Source organism: Rhamphochromis sp. 'chilingali', assembly GCF_963969265.1.
Source record: "Rhamphochromis sp. 'chilingali' genome assembly, chromosome: 21".
NCBI lineage: Eukaryota > Metazoa > Chordata > Actinopteri > Cichliformes > Cichlidae > Rhamphochromis > Rhamphochromis sp. 'chilingali'.
In genome coordinates, this window is record NC_137949.1 from 19,711,538 (window position 1) to 19,730,738 (window position 19,201).

The following is a 19,201-nucleotide window of genomic DNA, read 5'->3' on the forward strand; positions in this document are numbered from 1 at the left end:
GACAAGTGGTTGCTGGAAGTTGCTTGCCCTGCACCAATCACCTCTGTGTGATTGCTTTGGTTGCAAACAGATTGCTGTGGTTGAAAGAATCTTGCATTGAAGATGCAAACTTTGCTTTGAAGACTCTTATATCAGTTAAAGTGGCAGTGAAATTATGCAATCGTTAGTGACCAAAGCAAACATTTTTTGGTGCAGCACCCTGTTTACAACCAGTTTTACCTGGCAATAGCCAGCAGCCACTCACCAAATGGTCAGTGAATATACAATATACATTCTTTGTTTACTTTGATTTGTAATAAGTCGACATCCATGCATTTGTGTTTCTGTGTTGCAGAATGTCGGGTCTGTGAGGCAGCTGTTGTACGACTTCCCTTGGACCAATGTGGGAAAACTGGTATTTGTGGTGAGTCAGATATCTCATCAAAACACGTAGCCCAGAGAAATGTTCTTCACAGGTCCTGCAATTTACCTTTTTGGATTTAAAAAGAAAAATCATTTCAGTGATGATGAAACGCAAACATTCCCTTGCTTATGGCGATGTACGTGAAAGCCCAGCTCCTGCTTAGGGTCACAGAAATTTTTACGTGAAGATTTTTTCCTCTTTGCGGCTTTTTTATCTTAGTCCTCTGGAACTAATCAGGGATTTAAAGAGACTTTCCTTGCACACGTACACATGCAGAGCCACATACTGTAAACTACAGGCCTTTTTTCATCTAATGAGCAGCAGGATTTTCTGTTTCATGATATACATGCCCCTCGATTCATCCATTTTGATCAGTTATCACTGTGGTCCCTGTGCTCTGTAAAGGAAATCCTGTTAAATCTCCTCATCTCTGCTCTGACTCAGCTTGCTGTTAAGCTGAGCGCTGCAGCAATTTACTTCCATAGGGTTTCTGTTATCACAGGAGAGCAGAGAAGCTTACTGTTTATCTGTCTCACTCTTGACAGCTTCATGTTTTCTGCCAGCCTGTTATTAATCACAATCCCAAGAGGTCTTTATTGCTCATCACAGCTGTTACACAAAAATGGGCTCCTTGTGACTCTAAATTTGGCTGTTTTGTTGTGTTGAGGCAGACTTTACAGGCTGTAAGGTCTCTGAGAAATGTGGTTTCTTTGTCCCAGAAAGTTGAAGGTCTTGGTCTCAGACTGGGTTTTAGTTTGGTCTAATTTCGGAGTAAGCAGCCATCGTATCTGCTGCACAGTTCACGGTGGAGACTTCCTGTTTTCCACAGTCTTGTTTTTTTGGGTGGTTTTCTTGCGTCTGCCATCTACACCGTCGTGACAGTGAACAAGCCATGGCGTGGCTGTGGTTTGACTGAGACCCAAAAGGCCTCTGTAGGCCCTGTCCCACCCTTTTTCTGAATAACAGGCTTTCTCCTCTACCCCACCCGCAAGTCACGGCATCCTGCATTGCTGCCATCACCCGCTGCAGCTACAGGCAAGCCAGAGAAGGATGCAAGCAAAGGGGCGCATGGGTCAATAAGCACCAGATGTTGTGATGATTTTAGGGGGATTTCCGATTCAGTATTTGGCTTTTGGAATTGCTAAAACTCCCCCTTTTTTGTATAAAAGTTTAATGCAGGAAGGGTAGAGTATGCTCTTGGTTCACTAATGCAACAGGGTGGAATTCTGGGTTTTTCTGAGGGAATAAGTTGCATTTAGATTTTTCTTGAGCCAGTGAGCATTTCATCTCCTCCCCTTGAAAGCTGAAATTAAGTAATTGCCTTTATGTCCTGTGCTCTTGGATCTCAGGCCAGCTTTTGCTTCGCTACTGCTCTGGTTGATGCTGGTCTGTATGAGGAGTTGTTGGTGTTGCTGGGAGATTTCGATGTGTGTGGCCTGCTCGGGAGGTCTTTTTTCATGTAACGATTCAGAAAGTTGTCCAGCAGCTTTAGATGACCCGATCATGTACAGTGCACAGATCAGGAAAAGCTGTGGCTTCTGAAAACCTCTTAACAGCCTGCCACTCGACACCAGTCTGCTCTTTGCTGTGTGTGTTTGTTCTTGAATAGAGTTACCGTCACACAAGCTGTTCATCCACTATACCTGCTGCTGGGTGTTGGATTATTTTTGCCTACTTAAAACCTGACTGAGATATTATTCTACTAAAGAAAAAAAAAGAAAGAAGAAGCACCCCTCACAGAGTCATAAATACTGATGCCATAATCAAAACCAAACATATCCCACACATCCCTCTTCATATTAATCATCCATAGACCTGCTGCACAGAGTTCAACTTAAAGATAAATGCCTGTTGAACAAACGATGCAGCATCAACACTCAAAGCATGTTTGAAGAGCGTGTCTCCCATCTCCTCTTTTCTTTTTACTAATTATCATTTTTCAGCTGTCAGTACTGATACTGGCCGATATATTCGCAGGGTGTTTGTATAGATGTCTATGGGAATACAAACCTGCTCTTTTGCCTCAAACTCTTTTCTGATGAGCTAATGGTCTCAATCTCTAGTTTTAAGTCTTATTATAAAGGGTGATGTTACTTTTCTAAAATATGGCTTCATTAGAATGAAAAAGGAAGAAAGAATTAGTGTGTGGTTTAGGGTTGGCCTACCGTGTGACATTACTACCCTAATAGCCATTTTCCATTAATTACCTACTCGGGTTGGCTTGGAACAGCTCGAGATGATTTTTAGAGTTTTCCATTAGGCGATTGTACCTGGTACCAGGTAAATTTTTAGTACCTACTCGACTGGGGTTCCAAGCAATCCAAGTAACATCAACAGACTTCATGCCACCAAATGACTAGTCAGTGACGTTGTTCGATAAGTCACCTTCACGAAAATCAAAACAGCTATTTTTGAAACCCAGCAACAAAGGAAATGGTTACACAGAAACAATGCCATAGTCCCGGAGTCTGACCAAAGGCCACAGACCGAGCTGCAGGTATACCATCGCCTCGACGTCCACCTTTGTTGTAGTGTTCGAAACGCTTGGCTGCATTGCTATAATGACCCTTCGCACATTTAGGTGGTACTCGATTGCAATGGAAAATGAGTCAAGCCGAAGTGTCATCAAGCTGATCCGGTTATGTAGTAATGGAAAACGGGCTCAAGAGCGTGTACTCTTCATTGTCACATACGGACAGCTAAAATACTCCATTCAAGACTTCACACCTGAACCTCGCAAAACCAACAGCTGATGTGACAGCCACATAAAATCTTTTGTACGCAGTATGCGGTTGTTATCCATTATTCTCCCCTCTGCCTATAAATAAAAGGAGCTCGAACCAAACAAAACAGTGGATGGTTCAAAGGTTTAAGATAAAAGCATTGCCTGGGAAGAACAATTAAGAGTTCACAGAGAAGAGATTTAATGCTCAGCATCAGCTGCCTCCTCCTTGGACTCACCGAGTTCGCCTCGTTCACACCTGGCTGCTGCCCAGTACGACTTCACTGTTTTAGTGGTGGTTTCTTGGATCTGCAGAGTAGCATTTTGAGGTTAAAGATAAATACTCAGTTTGAAGGATGGCAGCAAATTTCTCTCGCACTTTCCCACCCAGACTTTCTCTCCTCTCCCACAGATTTAAAGAGGAAATCTTATTCACAGAAATCTTTTGTAGGAAAGCCACCGGTAAAGAACTCAGTTCATTTTATATGAGCTTATTTCTCGAAAGACAATAACCACTAAACATACTTCAGTTCAGCAGCTTTCTCTAAAAGTATTTGTCTAAATAAAGTAATGCTCTGTCCCGTAGTCCGAAAGCATAGCTATTTGCATTTTCTCGAGGTCAGAGGCTAAACACTTGCAGAAATGTTTATAGGTCTGTGTTGAAAACAACCCTGCTGACACTAAAGACAGCTGTTATTGTGTCGAGCCTCTGCCAAAAGGCGCAGGAGAAAGCACAAACCCACCATTTTAGTTTTTCCGAGCATCCAGCTAATATGTCCTCTGACTGGAAAAACAACCAAACTGCTGAGAAATGCACAGTTTCAGTTTCTGGTTTGGGAAATGAAGAACAGATTCATGAAGTGATTGCAGCTTTGTGTTCAGCTACAAAATAGTTTTCAGGAACAGACTTTGTTCTTTGGCTAATGCTCGCCTTCAGGCCTCCCTGGCACTTAATCACAATTTCACATTCCAATTTCATAATCGTGTTTTGTTAACTGCTGTAAATCACCGAGTCCTGTAATCAACATTCATGTGTTTTCTTTTTCCCCCTCGCTCCTCACTCTCAGGGGAAGAAGTTTGAAATCCTTCCTGACGGTCTACCCTCGGCTCGTAAACTCATCTACTACACAGGATGTCCTATGCGGTCTCGCCACCTCCTGCAGCTGCTTAGCAACAGCCACCGGCTCTACATGAACCTGCAGCCGGTTCTCAAACAAGTCCGTCGACTGGAGGAGAACGAAGGTATTTGGCGCCACTTATTCTGTCAACATTAAACACCCTTTGATCACTTCTTCAGAAATATAAACAAAAGAGAGCTGATGCTTCCTGTTTTTTGGTTGCCTGCAGTACGTAAATCTGTGTTTTGAGATGGATACAGCATTTTGAACAGAAGTCTGTTTGGTTTAGATATTAAAAACTAACTGTTTTTTCTTTCTTTCTTTCCCCACTTCAGAGAAGAAGCAGTACCGGGAGTCATACATTAGCGATGCTCTTGAGCTAGACATGGATCATCTGGACAAGCGTTCCCGCGCTAGTGGCAGCAGCGCAGGCAGCACGTCTCATCACAAGCGTCTGTCTCGCCACTCCACTACCAGCCACGGCAGCTCGCACACCTCTGGCATTGAGGCGGACAGCTTCAGGGCCCCCGGCCAAGCTCCGCACAGACCCCTGCGCACCTGCAGCTCGTCCACAACCAGTCACGGGAGCTCGCACACCTCTGGCATCGAGAGCAGCGGCAAGGAACGCAACCTAGATGATGAAGGTATGAGTATTTACATTTATTTTTTTGTGCGTTTAGAGTCCAGGTAAGATTTCCCTTCAACAATTTAGGGGTAGATTCATTTCATAAAGTTTTTGCTTTTTTATATAAGAAACCACAGGAAAAGATTTCTCTTCAGTTTTCAAAATAAAATGCTGTAAGACCTGCCTGATCAGAGGTAACATGCTGATGGCTTGCTAGATTTCTGGGACTTGATATTACAAAAAAAAGCAATGGTCATACTCCAGTAGTGCTGCTCCAGAGAAAGTGAGAAGACTTGTTTATCTCAGATAATAATTCAGAAACATTTTACTCTGCAGAAATTGAGATGCTGGTGGATGACCCCAAAGACTATGAGGAGCTTCATGAAATGGCCCTGGATCAGGAGATGTGCATTCACATTACCGAGGACATGCTGACGATGTCACCTGATCAGACCAATGGATATTCAGGTACAGTTTCTCTGCAGTCAGGGGAATTAGCCCCAAAGTGGAATGAGTTAATTCAATGAATGCCACCTGTCTGTTTTTAAGGAGGCGGTAGCAAAATGCATCTCAAAAGTTTGTTTTTGCAGGATTGATTGTAAAAGATGTTAGCTCCTCCACATCCAGCTCCTCTGAGACTGTCGTCAAAATGAGAGGACAGAGCATCGAGTCTTTGCCACAGGTAGTTAAAGCCTTTTCTATCTGTGGATGTCCTGAGAGGCTGTTTTTTTGTTTTTATTTCTTATTTTTTCTAGAAAACCACTGCACATACAAGTCATAAGGAAGTAAAGCAGAGGGTTTAGAGTGACTATAAAGAAACACCTGGACAAACTTCATAACTTATCTGTGTTTGATTTTCTACGCTTTTATTCATAAATTTGACTTGTTTTCCATGCAGACGTCTGCCTGCAGGAAGCCTCAGTCTTCGACTGACCGCCACAGCCAATCACTAGACGACATCCGCCTCTATCAGAAGGACTGCCTGCAGTGGGCGGAGCTCTGCCAGGACACCGCCCACAGCTACACATTCGGTTGCGCTCAAGAGCTGAGTGACAGCAGCGGCGGAGGCGGCGGCTATCAAGGCCTTGCCGATCAGCGTGCCGGCATGCTTGGCGAGCAGCACCCGTTTCCCATCAAGAGAACCAACAAGTACTTCTCTCTGGACCTGACCAGCGAAGAGGTTCCCGAGTTTGTCGTGTGACAGAAGCACAAAGTAGGCAACCGCAGGGTGCCCTTTTCGCTCCTCCACGTCAGACGTGGAGATGTTTCAGGCCTCAGGGAACGAGATGAGAGGAGCGCTGCAGAGCTGGTTTCTATTCTTGGCAGCAAATAGTAGCGATGAGTAAACTGGCAACAAGTAAGCGGCCCCTTTTAAGCACCACTCGAGACGTTTCACATAACACATAATAAATCAATAGACATTGAGGTTTCTGTCAGAAAATCAGACTTTAAGAACAAACACTGGGCTCAAAAGAACTAAAAAAAAACTGCACCCCCAGGTCAAAAGAAACAAAAGGGATTGTGTCATCTTTAAAAAAAAAAAAAAGATTTTATTTAATTCAGTCTTCTCCAAACTGATCCGCTTCTTTACAAAGTCATCAAAAGACTTGTGCATGTAGGTCTACAGCAGACAGATTAATGCACCTGACAAGCTTTTCAAAGATCTTCAGTGGAGGACACAAAGGACAGAAATCATGCTGAGCTACAAACCAAAGACGAGATGGAAATAAACTGAAACCACATCTGTCTCTACATCCAGTTTGGTGGAACATTATATTTCAGTCATGCAGGGAGGGAACATGGACCTACGATCCTCTGTGTGAGAGCGGCCATGCCTCCTTCCTCCTCTCTTCTTCTTCTTCTTCTTCTCCACCACTTCATTTTACCTCAACTGGAAGTGGAGTGTGCCAACACCCCCCCCTCCTCACAGACTGGACTTTTTAATCATTTGAACACAAACCCGACGTGCCTTTATCACACTATGCAGGTGTCAGTCTCGCGCCTTGACAATCACACACCTTCACCCTTAGATCCAAGCCATCAGAACTCAAGCTCTGCTTTACTTTTTAAAAATTGCGCACGCACACACATAAACATAGAGCTAGTTTTTTGGCAATTAAATGTTAAAAATATCACGATTTCACAATGTTTGTGTCCTGTCAAATTCAGCCGAGTTTCCCAGGAGGAATGAGGTCGAGCGAGTTCCTACGTGTTCTGACTCGCTCTGCGATTGCGGCCACAAAAGTTTCCCTGTAATCTAGCCTCAAAATGGAGCCGGGCTGGCTGTCAGCCAAAACAAACCACACTTTGACGCATACATATACATTCTCCTTTGACTCTTCTAATCCTTTTGTTTCAGCTATTGTTTTAAACTGGAATTTGTTACATTTTTCTCTTAAAAATCAATTTATATGTTGTATTTTTTATGAACTGTATATGTTACACACTTAATCTGTGTAAGGTTAAAGTCATTCAGTATTACAAGCCAGTGTAGGTGACAGTATTAAGGACATGTGGCTCTGAACAAGAAAGACAGGTTTTATTGTCGGTTTGATTCAAGAGATGTGACCGTTACTCAAGATTTCAATACTCTAGAAGTGGCACAGTTTCCACTGCGGTTTGTAAGGCAGTTGGTTGTGGAGATGACATCTTTTCACCAGAAATGGAGACTCTTTCCCTGAACCGATGTTTCCAAACTATTTTATTGGGTTAATTTTTCAGTTTTTCTTTGCCCCACTGAGCAGCATGAATAAGAGCAGGAGGAGGTCAGTTATTGGTTTTGATCAACAGCCTTCTTTTTTTTTTTAAATCATGAGATTAGGAGAAATGGTGGAAATGTTCAGTTTTAGATATTGAGGCTCATGAATTTTAAAAAACACTGCTTTATAAGGATGTAGGATCATTTTGCTATAAAGCTACAGCTTAGCTTATCTAAAAGACACAAAGAACAACTATCCTGGCAGTCCATCCACCTGCCAGCTCACATTCATTCAGCATGAGGGTGTAGGAAGTGTTCATTACCATTTTAAGATTTAAAGTTGTAGGGTTGGCTAAATCAAACCCCTCAGTTTAACCCCACCTGCCCTCTTTCTTCTTTTTGTTGTTGTTGTTGTTGTTGTTGCAGTCAGCAAACAAAAGCGAGGTGTTAATGTGGTGATACTCCAGCGACTTTTTGTGCCAACCTGTGACACGTGCAGTGTAAGAACCGTTAGCTGAGAGTTTAAAACTTATTTATCATGGTTTTAAGTGTCCTGCGCTTAAAAACGCTATTTTAACACAGTCTATCAGACAGCATCAATGAGAATTTTTATGCAATACATAACAAATACATGGATTTAATAAAGCTGTGTAATTAAATCAACTTCTATATTTCATACTTTGTTTTCTTTAACTGTTTATATAATTACTCATTAACTGAAAATGTCTATTTTGATGGACAGCAATGTTTCTTATATTAAAACAGCATGTGTTAAGGTACATAGCCATACATTCATAACCCATGTCCTTAAAGTCTTCCTGTCTTACTTCTTTGGCTCTGCTATATGGTCATACTTACACTTTGTAAGAGTCTGTATGTCTGTGCCCATAATCCTTTCTGTGAAAGGATCGCCCTGCAGGTAAAAATGTTTTTTGTCACCTTGTTGTTCAAAAAAAAAGAAGAAAAAAAAAGATTTGTTATAATGAAGTCTGGTCCGTGCCTTCTTGGTACTAATGCCCTCAATAGCCAATAAATAGGTACATTTATCTACCAATTATATGTTGTCAAGTCATTTCATTTTTTTGAGTATTGCCAGCTGGAAGCTAAAATCTCTAAAAACTCTTTAAGTATAAAACTTTACATGTGGAAGGTGGTGTACAAAATGTTCCCTTAGTTCATGCTGCCCTCTGGTGGTTTACACTCACTGGAATGCAAGTCTCACTTTGGCCTGAGGGTGGCAGTATTTCATGATAAGTAAACAGCTCTGTTCCTTTTGTCCTCTGGCCTCAAATTTGGCTTCACGCCTACTTTTTTTTGTATAACCATACATAAGCGTTATTTTAAAGTGTGTTATCTGAACATAAAAGGACACTATAACAACTTAATATTAACAAAACCATTAACATCAGAGCTTCAGCTGACCTTAGTTACCTGTCATCCTCACTTGTACCTCATAAATCTAGGTGACATAGTGATTGACTACATCAGGCGGAGTGATGTCCATTTTCTTAATCTGTCTGAATTTCAGTTTCTTTTCCCAGAGTTGGCAAGCCCAGAAATCTGATTTGATACCGTTCGTATTTTTATCTTACATGTTTTATTAAAAATACATTTCATTTCACAGAAAATGGTTATCCCAATAATTTATACTATGAATTGCAGTCAGTATTAATAGCAACGAAATAAGCAGATCAGCTGACAATCAGCGTTTAATTCTAAGCTACCCTTCTGTAAATATCTATCAGACAATCACAGAAACTGCTGATCTATTGGGATTTTCCCACACAACCATCTCTCCAGTTCACAGAGAAAGAAAAAATCCAGCGAGCAGAAGCTCTCTGGGTGAAAATACTTTGATGCCTGAGGTCACAGGAGAATGGCTAGACTTGCCCTGGGCTAATCGAATGGAGTAACCTCAATTAACAACTTGTCATCATCAAGGTATGTAGAAGAGCATCTCTGAATACACAACATCTCAAAGTGTGGAACAGATGGGCTACAAGAGCACACTGGATGCTACTCCTGTCACTAAACTGATGCTACAGGTCACAGATTAAACAAAATTGGACAACAGAATTGTAATTCTCCATTTCAGCTGCGATATTCATATGTTTACACTGCTTCCATCACAAGACTCACATCATCTCAAACTGGTTACTCAAACATGACGGTGATTTCACTGTACTCAACGGCCTCACAGTCACCAGATCTCATAATCAATATCAGCAGAAGCCCCCAAGAAGCAAGCAAGGCTACAAGACGTGAAATCTTTGAAGTAGGAGGAACCGTAACTGTGTTTTCTTTTGCGTTAAAATATGCAACATTGGGCTGAAAACACAAATCACCACAAAATCATTGATGCACAAATTAAGGGGAAACATGGAAGCCTTCCTCAGCGAGCTCCACCTCTTTCCCGCACTCTCCCCTCCAAGCTACACAGCTGTACAGGAAATCATTCATCCACCATCCACTGCCGTCACCATGGCAACACAGAGGGGGAAATCCATTCTCAGTCGCTTGTCAACCCCCCTCTCTCTCCTTCCTTTTGTCTTGTTGAATTAGGTGGAGCTCTTTTCTGACCACGTTGATGCATCATTTTTAAATTTTAAAACAGAGCAAAGGCTTCGTTCACTGATCCTAATAATGCTTGCAGAGCCTCATTTGTATCCTCTCTAATATTTCCATACATCTGTTCTCCCCATCAGTAAGCATGCATGTGTAGGTGATCATTGCTGCTGATTGTCTGAGAGTATTAGGTGGCAGTGTCTCTCCAGCAGCAGTGGTGACCTCTCCATAAATCCCGTGGGGCATTGGGAAAGGACAGGCGGGGCGGTTATGCTTGGATCGGGCCAGCAGCTGCCTGGAGGAGGCAGATGGTCGCAAATCAGAGATGAAATCCAGGCCCCTCCCCTGCCTGCATGATAACCTACCCCTCTCACGCACACAAAAATAGAACAGTTCAAACTATCGTCTTACTACACAAATTTTGGGCGAGTGGGGTGAATGAATGCTGATGACCAAAAGATTAAGAAAAATATAACCCATTCAAACAAAGGCAGGCCAATCAGTATCAAAGGTGGTGCTTTCCAATTCCTGAAAAACCAGCTGAATTTAAGCTCTGCCCTGATGCACGAACATCACTATTAATTGCAGCAGAAAAGTCTTTAGTCACCACATCTGTCCGTGTCCTCTTGGTAATGGATTAACAGCACTTAATAAAGCAGCCTATTAACCTAAACAGCTGCACTGACACCAAAAGGAGATGATCCCCAGAGCCGATAATAATGAAAAACAGTAATCTGATTACAAATAAACAAATCTCTGGAGTTATCTCTTCTCCAGTGGTGGAGGGAGGTGCCTGACACATTTAGCTTGAAACCAGTCGGTGGTATATGATATACAGCGCATCTGAAGTTGCTACTAGATAAGTGGAAAATTTAACCATCTCAGAAAAATAATTCTTACAAAGTTCTATAAAAGGGAAAAGAGGAGATATATTAAATATGTGGTTTTGACAGTCAATTGTCCAGAATATTCATTATATTAGGTAATATATATGTATGTGAACAATATGTGAAAAACTAAGTACACCCTGCTTCCACAGGACTTAACAGGGTACTTAGCAACCAGGTGCTGCAAATCAATTGCTTGTGATAAACTGATCATCAGTAACTATGAAAACCTCTATAAAAACAGGAATTTTGTACATCCAAGAGTGGGAATACCAGCAAATTGCCCACAAGGTCAGAAAATGGTCCGAAAAATTCCAAAAAGCTAAATCTATAAGCCTCTGGAAGTGGCTCGTTCATTGCAGATTGCTTTGATGCTGAGATCTGGTTGCTTGTGGACATTCAAGGCTCTGGGTGCTAAGGTCACCCTCTAACATATTTAATACCAACTCATAAGTCAATCAAGTTTATTCTTCTCTTTTACTTTTACTTCAGTTGCAAATGAGAAAGAGGAGAAAAAGTTTATTTCGGGTCCTGGCCGCTTCCTTTTCTTCACCATGGCACTGTGAATCACTTCCAGTGTTTGTAGCTTCAGTTCAGCTATGTTAAATCTGCTCACAGTGCAATTAGAAAAAGACTGATGCTGCATGACCCGAGCACCTTGTGCAGCATCTGACGTTGTGTTTACCCAAAATTAATAATCTAGTATGGACAAGATGAATTCTCCATTACTCCTGATATGTAAAACCTAACTGAAAGAGGATGTGTTCTCTCTTTTTACCACACCGTTTCAAACACACGATTAAAATACCCAGGCGTCTGATCCATATTCCAAGCATCCATAGTTAAAACTGCTCTTATCTTAGACACAGAGTGAAACTTCTGATAAGAGTACACACTGCACTAATGTCTACTGAATGTGTTTTATATTATTGGAGACAGAAATCAAACATCTGACTTCCTACAAATGCAGTGAGACAGAGGGCATGCAGCGTTTATCTAATTAATGGCAAAAAGAGTCAAACAACAGCCATTATGAGTCTTAATGAGGGAGTACTGTTTCAAAGAGGGCAGAATAAGATGCACACACTGTTCATACTATGAATCTAATTATCTTAGTGTAATGAAACAGTCTCATCAATACTTTTATTCCAAACATCAATGACTGTACAATGTGCGGTGCATTAAAAGTGCCAAATTTTCACAAGTTATACTCGTGGCTCACTATTTAAACTATAGAACAGAATATTATTTTTATTTTAAAACGCTGTTTGTCTTAAAAGAAGGTAAGCGAAAGCACATATGATGGTAGCGTGGTCGGACAACGAGGACATGACCAGTTTCCTGCTTTTCAATATTGTGTCAGACTCACACCTCTATTTTTAGAGGACATAATCACACATATTGTTGTTACATTTTCAGCCACTGGTTGCTTGAAACCTTTCACACCTCATCTCATAAACCAGAGTGTCTATGATTGTTAAAACACTGTGGGTGGCTGCTGCTTCACTATCCCATGACACAACACAGAACTGCTTTCAGCATACAGTTTATTCATTTTGGGCTTTGCCTAATTCTAATAACAAAAAAAAAAGGTTTCTAGCATCAATTAAAGCTTAATATGAATATAGACATGAATAATAGTACCAGGGGAGTAGCACAGAACTCTGGGCCCTATAATAAACAGTGTCTGTGGCCCCCTTCCTTTGGTGATGCACATCTCTGAAGAGTCTTTTGATCGGTCTGAAAAACTATTAACACTATTTTCAAGGCTTTGGGGTCAAGATATAGAGGTCAAGGCACACCATAATAACTGTAACTATTGTAATTATCTTGATAATCTTGTGCAGTAAAAATGCATTACATTAAATTAAGTTTATGATCTCAAACACAAAAATTAGACAGATAAAGTAACACGTGTATCTTAGTGTGCTGCCCGTGGGTGTTTAGAACTAGCAAAAGCTAAAAAAAAAAAAAAATCTATCCCCATTTAAATTAAGCAGCAGTGTCGTTGCGTTATTCTGAAGTACCATTTCATCAGCCTGAAACACATCGACTTCCTCAGAACAGCTTATTTATCTCACGGCACAATGCTTGAAAACCACCGGGCCCACAATAAATAAAGCTCAACAGTACAGCAGATGACTTAAGATGATGGTGGGGCTACACAGTGATGCAATGGTTAGCAGTGGTGCCTCACGGCATGGAGGTTCTGTGTTTGAATGCAATCTGGGGCCTTTCTGTGGGGACTTTGCATGTTTACTGGATACTCAAGCTTCCTCCCACAGTCCATAGACATGCAGACGGTTAGGTTTATTAGTAATTCCAAACTGAGCAAGAGTGCTAGTCTGTGTGTTGGCTCTGTGATAAATTTCCAAACCTGTCCAGGATGTACCCTTCCTCTTAACCCGTGACAGCTGGGACAGACTCCATCCTCCTCCCACAGCCCAGAATTTGATAAGTGGAGAAAGACGCATGGATGAATTGTAGTTCCTTATGTTTTTGTTATTTCAATCTTTCAGTTCTGGGCTTCTGTTGCGGAGGTACTTAGGTTAATACAGCTAAAACTGCGAGAGGGTTGTTAGATTATTTACACAAGTTAGCCAATAGAACCTGCTCAGCGCTATGTTTGAAACTGTCCAAAGATATACTCGCTAGGTTAACGGATAATTCTAAAGTGCCTGCTGGTGTGATGGTAAATGGTTTTATTTATATATATATATATATATATATATATATATATATATATATATATATATATATATATATATATATATATATCTTAGTCTTTTAATAATAACAATAATAATATTAAAAATTAATTATAGAGTATGCAAGCATGAGAAAGCTGAGCCAAGGGTAAAGGAGACTTCATGCATTGAATACATAAACTTCACTGACTTGAAATAAAGAAGAAGTTTTTAATTTATGAGAGGAAAAAACTCTACGAGAAGGATCCAGCGGTTGAATTTCTGCAGTAAAACGCTTGTTTCCCGAGATGGAAAATGATGGCCTAGTTGGAAAACTGTGAAAATTCCAGTTGCTAAGAGGGACAAACATTAAAATTTTGGCGCTTGGATCCACTTCATCTTTAAAAGCTTATTTGAGTTGTTTACTTCACTATAATGCTGGATCATGGTGTTTCATTAGAACTAGCAAAAGCAGCATAAGTGCCGTAAGCGTCCACCTATTTTTATTTTAATTAATAAGACGTGTCATTGTGGTATTTTAATGTCCGTTTCATCAGTCTGAAACAGCACATTAAAGCTTACTGCTAAAGTTTCACCTGTTTCTCACTGTCTCTACCAACTCATGTCAACTTTGGGGAGTGCTCTGCTTACCTTTTTCTTTTCCTCAGTTTTCCTCCTTCTCTCCTTCTTTCCTTTCGTTAATGGGTGGGCTAAACCATTCGGCTTCATTTGTAAGGGGTGGAGTGGCGTCAGAGAGGCTCCGTTAGTTTTTGGAATCAAGCTCAGTCACCAGAGTTATTCGAAAAAGTTAATTATGACACTAATTACTTAGGAATACAAAAATTGCAAATAAATATACAGCTTTTATTCGACGCTGTCCAGGATCCATGCCACCACTGGGGCCCTAAGTTGTCTGCTTGTGACCCCAAAAGCTAGGCTAGGTTAAGTGCCAAGACATCAAAGGTGATAATGCGCATGTGCAGCTAGCAAGAAAGGCACTTGTGGATGTGTACAGAATATTGAATCATGATTTTCAGTCAGGTAAAGACCTTCTTTGTACCTGACAAAGGGCTTAAGAGATAAATACTTAAATCAATAAAACAGTTTTTATAAAAATCACAGATGCCCTTCAAAAACGTCAAGTTAAAATCGCGTAATTGTTTGTGTTTGTTTGTTTTGTTTTAATAATTAGCTCAAATGCAATTCAGTGCAAAAGTCTCTTATTTCTCTAGGAAAAGGGGAAGTAGATACTACCGTAGATGGAAATAGAGTATATAAGGCAAATATTTGATGTGCTGCATTGTTTTTTATTAGAACTTCAGTAAAAACCTTTATTCTTCAACCCATCCTGAGCTCTCTTAGACAGTTGTCTAGTAATTTCTTGAAGTAGTCTTCAGGAATAGTTCTGCAGGCTTCCTAAAGCACATTCAAAGCTCTTCCATTGTGTGTTTTTCTATCTAGGTATGCTTTGAATGCATTGCCAGTGTGCTTGGGATAATTGTAATAGTGAAATGAAGCTGCTGTCAATCAGATGCTTTCCAGATGGTACTGCACAGTGTTCACACTATTCTGTGTTTATAATTAAATCTTGACCCGATCTCCAACACCACTGGCTGAAATGCAGACCCAAACCGTGACAGCACCTCCACCGTGTTTTACAGATGACTATAGACACTCACTGTTGTACCTCTCACCTCTGACGTCCTCTGATTTCAAAATTATTTGTAAAACTGAATACCGTTCAGTCCTGTTTGTTAATGTGTACTGAGCATAGCCGTTTGCTATACACTTCCAGCTGGAATTCTTGCATTTACTGAACTGGATGTGGAGACGTTAACAATGTAATCATCAGCAATTAAACTGCATGACAACATTTTTCAAAGATTTTATAGTAAAACAAAACAAATCTAGATGTTTATAATATCAGGACAGACGGTGATATCAGTGATTCTTGAGTTCAGAAACAAAAGGACTCTGGAGGATATGTGGGGGGAAAAAAAGAGATGTGTGGAAACCATTAATTTACTGGACCCACGAAGGGCTATCCCAGATCATGGTGGTATCCTGGCGACAGAGGCTTCCTACAGTCGCCTTCGCAGGAACCATGACTCACTGATTCTACATCTTCCTCTCCGCCCTCTCTCTGTCTCTCTCTATGGACATGAGCTGCTACTGTAAGTCACAGAAAATAACATCTGCATGAATGGAGCCAGGGAAAATGTGACTCACAGAAAACGTGACGCTCAGACAGTAGGAGGAACACAAATACAGTTTGCTGAGTTTACCTGGAGGCGAAAAACTTGATATGCATGAGAGCAGATGTACAGTATTCTCATAGAGGCATCGTCTGAATGAGCTCAGAATTAGAAGCCAGACAGCTCTTAAATGCTGCCTTAATAATTTATATGAATCACAGGATCAGCACAGTTTTTTGTTGTTGTGGCAGGATGTAATGTCCTCCTGGGGGAAGCATCTGCCATCAGGGAGAGTGGCTTTGGCAGTCTCAGTCGATTTGTTTTTACAAACTACATCTGCCTGCTGTTATAGATGTACAGAAGAAACACTCCACTACAGCCTGTTTGATATAGGACTTTTAAGACTGATACCAATACCGATATTTGTGGTTTACAAATCCAAAATTCTGATATATCGTCTAATTTTTTTTAGGAAAACTAACTACTTTTTTACACTCTGCTAGGGCCCAGTTGATGTACCAGGGGAGCTGATATATATCGGTTGAAATGAGCTATTTGCTCATATACAGTGGGGCAAAAAAGTATTTAGTCAGCCACCGATTGTGCAAGTTCCCCCACCTAAAATGATGACAGAGGTCAGTAATTTGCACCAGAGGTACACTTCAACTGTGAGAGACAGAATGTGAAAAAAAAAAAAAAAAAAAAAATCCATGAATCCACATGGTAGGATTGGTAAAGAATTTATTCGTAAATCAGGGTGGAAAATAAGTATTTGGTCAATAACAAAAATACAACTCAATACTTTGTAACATAACCTTTGTTGGCAATAACAGAGGTCAAACGTTTACTTTAGGTCTTTACCAGGTTTGCACACACAGTAGCTGGTATTTTGGCCCATTCCTCCATGCAGATCTTCTCGAGAGCAGTGATGTTTTGGGGCTGTCGCCGAGCAACACGGACTTTCAACTCCCGCCACAGATTTTCTATGGGGTTGAGGTCTGGAGACTGGCTAGGCCACTCCAGGACTTTCAAATGCTTCTTACGGAGCCACTCCTTTGTTGCCCGGGCGGTGTGTTTTGGATCATTGTCATGTTGGAAGACCCAGCCTCGTTTCATCTTCAAAGTTCTCACTGATGGAAGGAGGTTTTGGCTCAAAATCTCACGATACATGGCCCCATTCATTCTGTCCTTAACACGGATCAGTCGTCCTGTCCCCTTGGCAGAAAAACAGCCCCATAGCATGATGTTTCCACCCCCATGCTTCACAGTAGGTATGGTGTTCTTGGGATGCAACTTAGTATTCTTCTTCCTCCAAAAACGACGAGTTGAGTTTATACCAAAAAGTTCTACTTTGGTTTCATCTGACCACATGACATTCTCCCAATCCTCTGCTGTATCATCCATGTGCTCTCTGGCAAACTTCAGACGGGCCTGGACATGCACTGGCTTCAGCAGCGGAACACGTCTGGCACTGCGGGATTTGATTCCCTGCCGTTGTAGTGTGTTACTGATGGTGACCTTTGTTACTTTGGTCCCAGCTCTCTGCAGGTCATTCACCAGGTCCCCCCGTGTGGTTCTGGGATCTTTGCTCACCGTTCTCATGATCATTTTGACCCCACGGGATGAGATCTTGCGTGGAGCCCCAGATCGAGGGAGATTATCAGTGGTCTTGTATGTCTTCCATTTTCTGATGATTGCTCCCACAGTTGATTTTTTCACACCAAGCTGCTTGCCTATTGTAGATTCACTCTTCCCAGTCTGGTGCAGGTCTACAATACTTTTCCTGGTGTCCTTCGAAAGCTCTTTGGTCTTGGCCATGGCAGAGTTTGGAGTCTGACTGTTTGAGGCTGTGGACAGGTGTCTTTTATACAGATGATGAGTTCAAACAGGTGCCATTCATACAGGTAACGAGTGGGGGACAGAAAAGCTTCTTACAGAAGACGTTACAGGTCTGTGAGAGCCAGAGATTTTCCTTGTTTGAGGTGACCAAATACTTATTTTCCACCCTAATTTACGAATAAATTCTTTACAAATCCTACCATGTGAATTCATGGATTTTTTTTTTTCCACATTCTGTCTCTCACAGTTGAAGTGTACCTCTGGTGCAAATTACTGACCTCTGTCATCATTTTAGGTGGGGGAACTTGCACAATCGGTGGCTGACTAAATACTTTTTTGCCCCACTGTATCAGTATCAGCATTTATAACAGCAGAGAAATGAAAATTTAAAGAGTAAAGAAGAGATGGGAGAAACACTTTTAATCATGCTATGAATGTTGATCTTGTATACTTTGCCCAGCTGAGGGGACTTTGCAACTTCCCTGTCAGCAACACACGCTTGGAGCCAGTTGAGTAATCCACGAGTTACTGTGGCAATAAAACAAGGTTATTTTTAAGCTGCATTACATTGTCCTCCCCACCCAAGTACACACAAATACATTTTAGGGAAGCTGTTTATGTTTCTTCCATCTGAAAGAAAAAAAAAACCAAACTACTGGTCAGTTTGATTTTTAAAATCATAAAATGTTAGTGTTGTTATCAGCCTTAAAAATCTTGTATTGGTCGCGGACTCGGCTCGGATGGCCAGTTTTTATGTTTTTAAGACTGGCAAACAGATGTTGCCAACATGGTGCCTCTGCTCAAAACTCATATCATGATTAAAGGGTTTTTTCCTGTCTCTTCTTTACTCTGTAAATTTTGATTTATCAGCTGTTGAAAGATGTTTTTGTTGTTGTTGGGGTTTATTTGTTTGTTTGTTGGAATAAGTGGTTCAATATATATGAAAAGAGATACCGAGTGTTGCAACTGGCACCAAAACAAGCCAGATCAATTAATGGCTCAACAGAACAGAGGAAACTGGCCTAAATTTAAATTTTTGGATGAGTAAAGATTGTAATCACCTTAATTCCCTGTTGTCTCTGAATGCACTGAAGTAATTACATGGCACAAAAACTTAATGTATTATATTTACTAGTTAAAAAGCCAGACATTCCCTTTGTTGTTTTTCAGAAACTTAGGATGGGTTGTTATGCTGTTAAATGCAGGATTGGCAAAGAAAGGCATAAAAATAACAACACTAACCAATTACAAGGAAAAACAAGCTTAAACGAAATCAGATAAATGCAAGCGTATAGTAATCGAAACATTAATGCCGATTTTAACATGCTTGTTTATTGCCGGTTGCGTAGTTGAGTTAAGAATCTGGCTTTCGCATCAGGCAGTTGTTTGCTAAGTGCCTTTGCAGCACAAATAGCAGAAAAGAAAAGAGAAAAGAGTCCCAATCCCACAATAATATGGAACA

At 40.9% G+C, this 19,201-nt stretch overlaps 1 protein-coding gene across 3 annotated transcripts in view; it reads left to right on the forward strand.

Annotated features, from left to right (window-relative positions):
• Positions 1–8,553, forward strand: part of frmd6 (FERM domain containing 6) — a 33,002-nt gene extending 24,449 nt beyond the window's left edge. For all 3 annotated transcript variants that reach the window (XM_080871563.1, XM_080871562.1, XM_080871564.1), the window contains 6 exons: positions 335–403; positions 4,193–4,367; positions 4,579–4,887; positions 5,205–5,336; positions 5,459–5,550; positions 5,767–8,553. In XM_080871563.1, coding sequence (XP_080727689.1) covers positions 335–403; positions 4,193–4,367; positions 4,579–4,887; positions 5,205–5,336; positions 5,459–5,550; positions 5,767–6,069 — 1,080 coding nt within the window. In that variant the 3' untranslated portion in view covers positions 6,070–8,553. The remainder of the gene's footprint in view (positions 1–334; positions 404–4,192; positions 4,368–4,578; positions 4,888–5,204; positions 5,337–5,458; positions 5,551–5,766) is intronic.
• Positions 8,554–19,201: the final 10,648 nt, after the last annotated feature.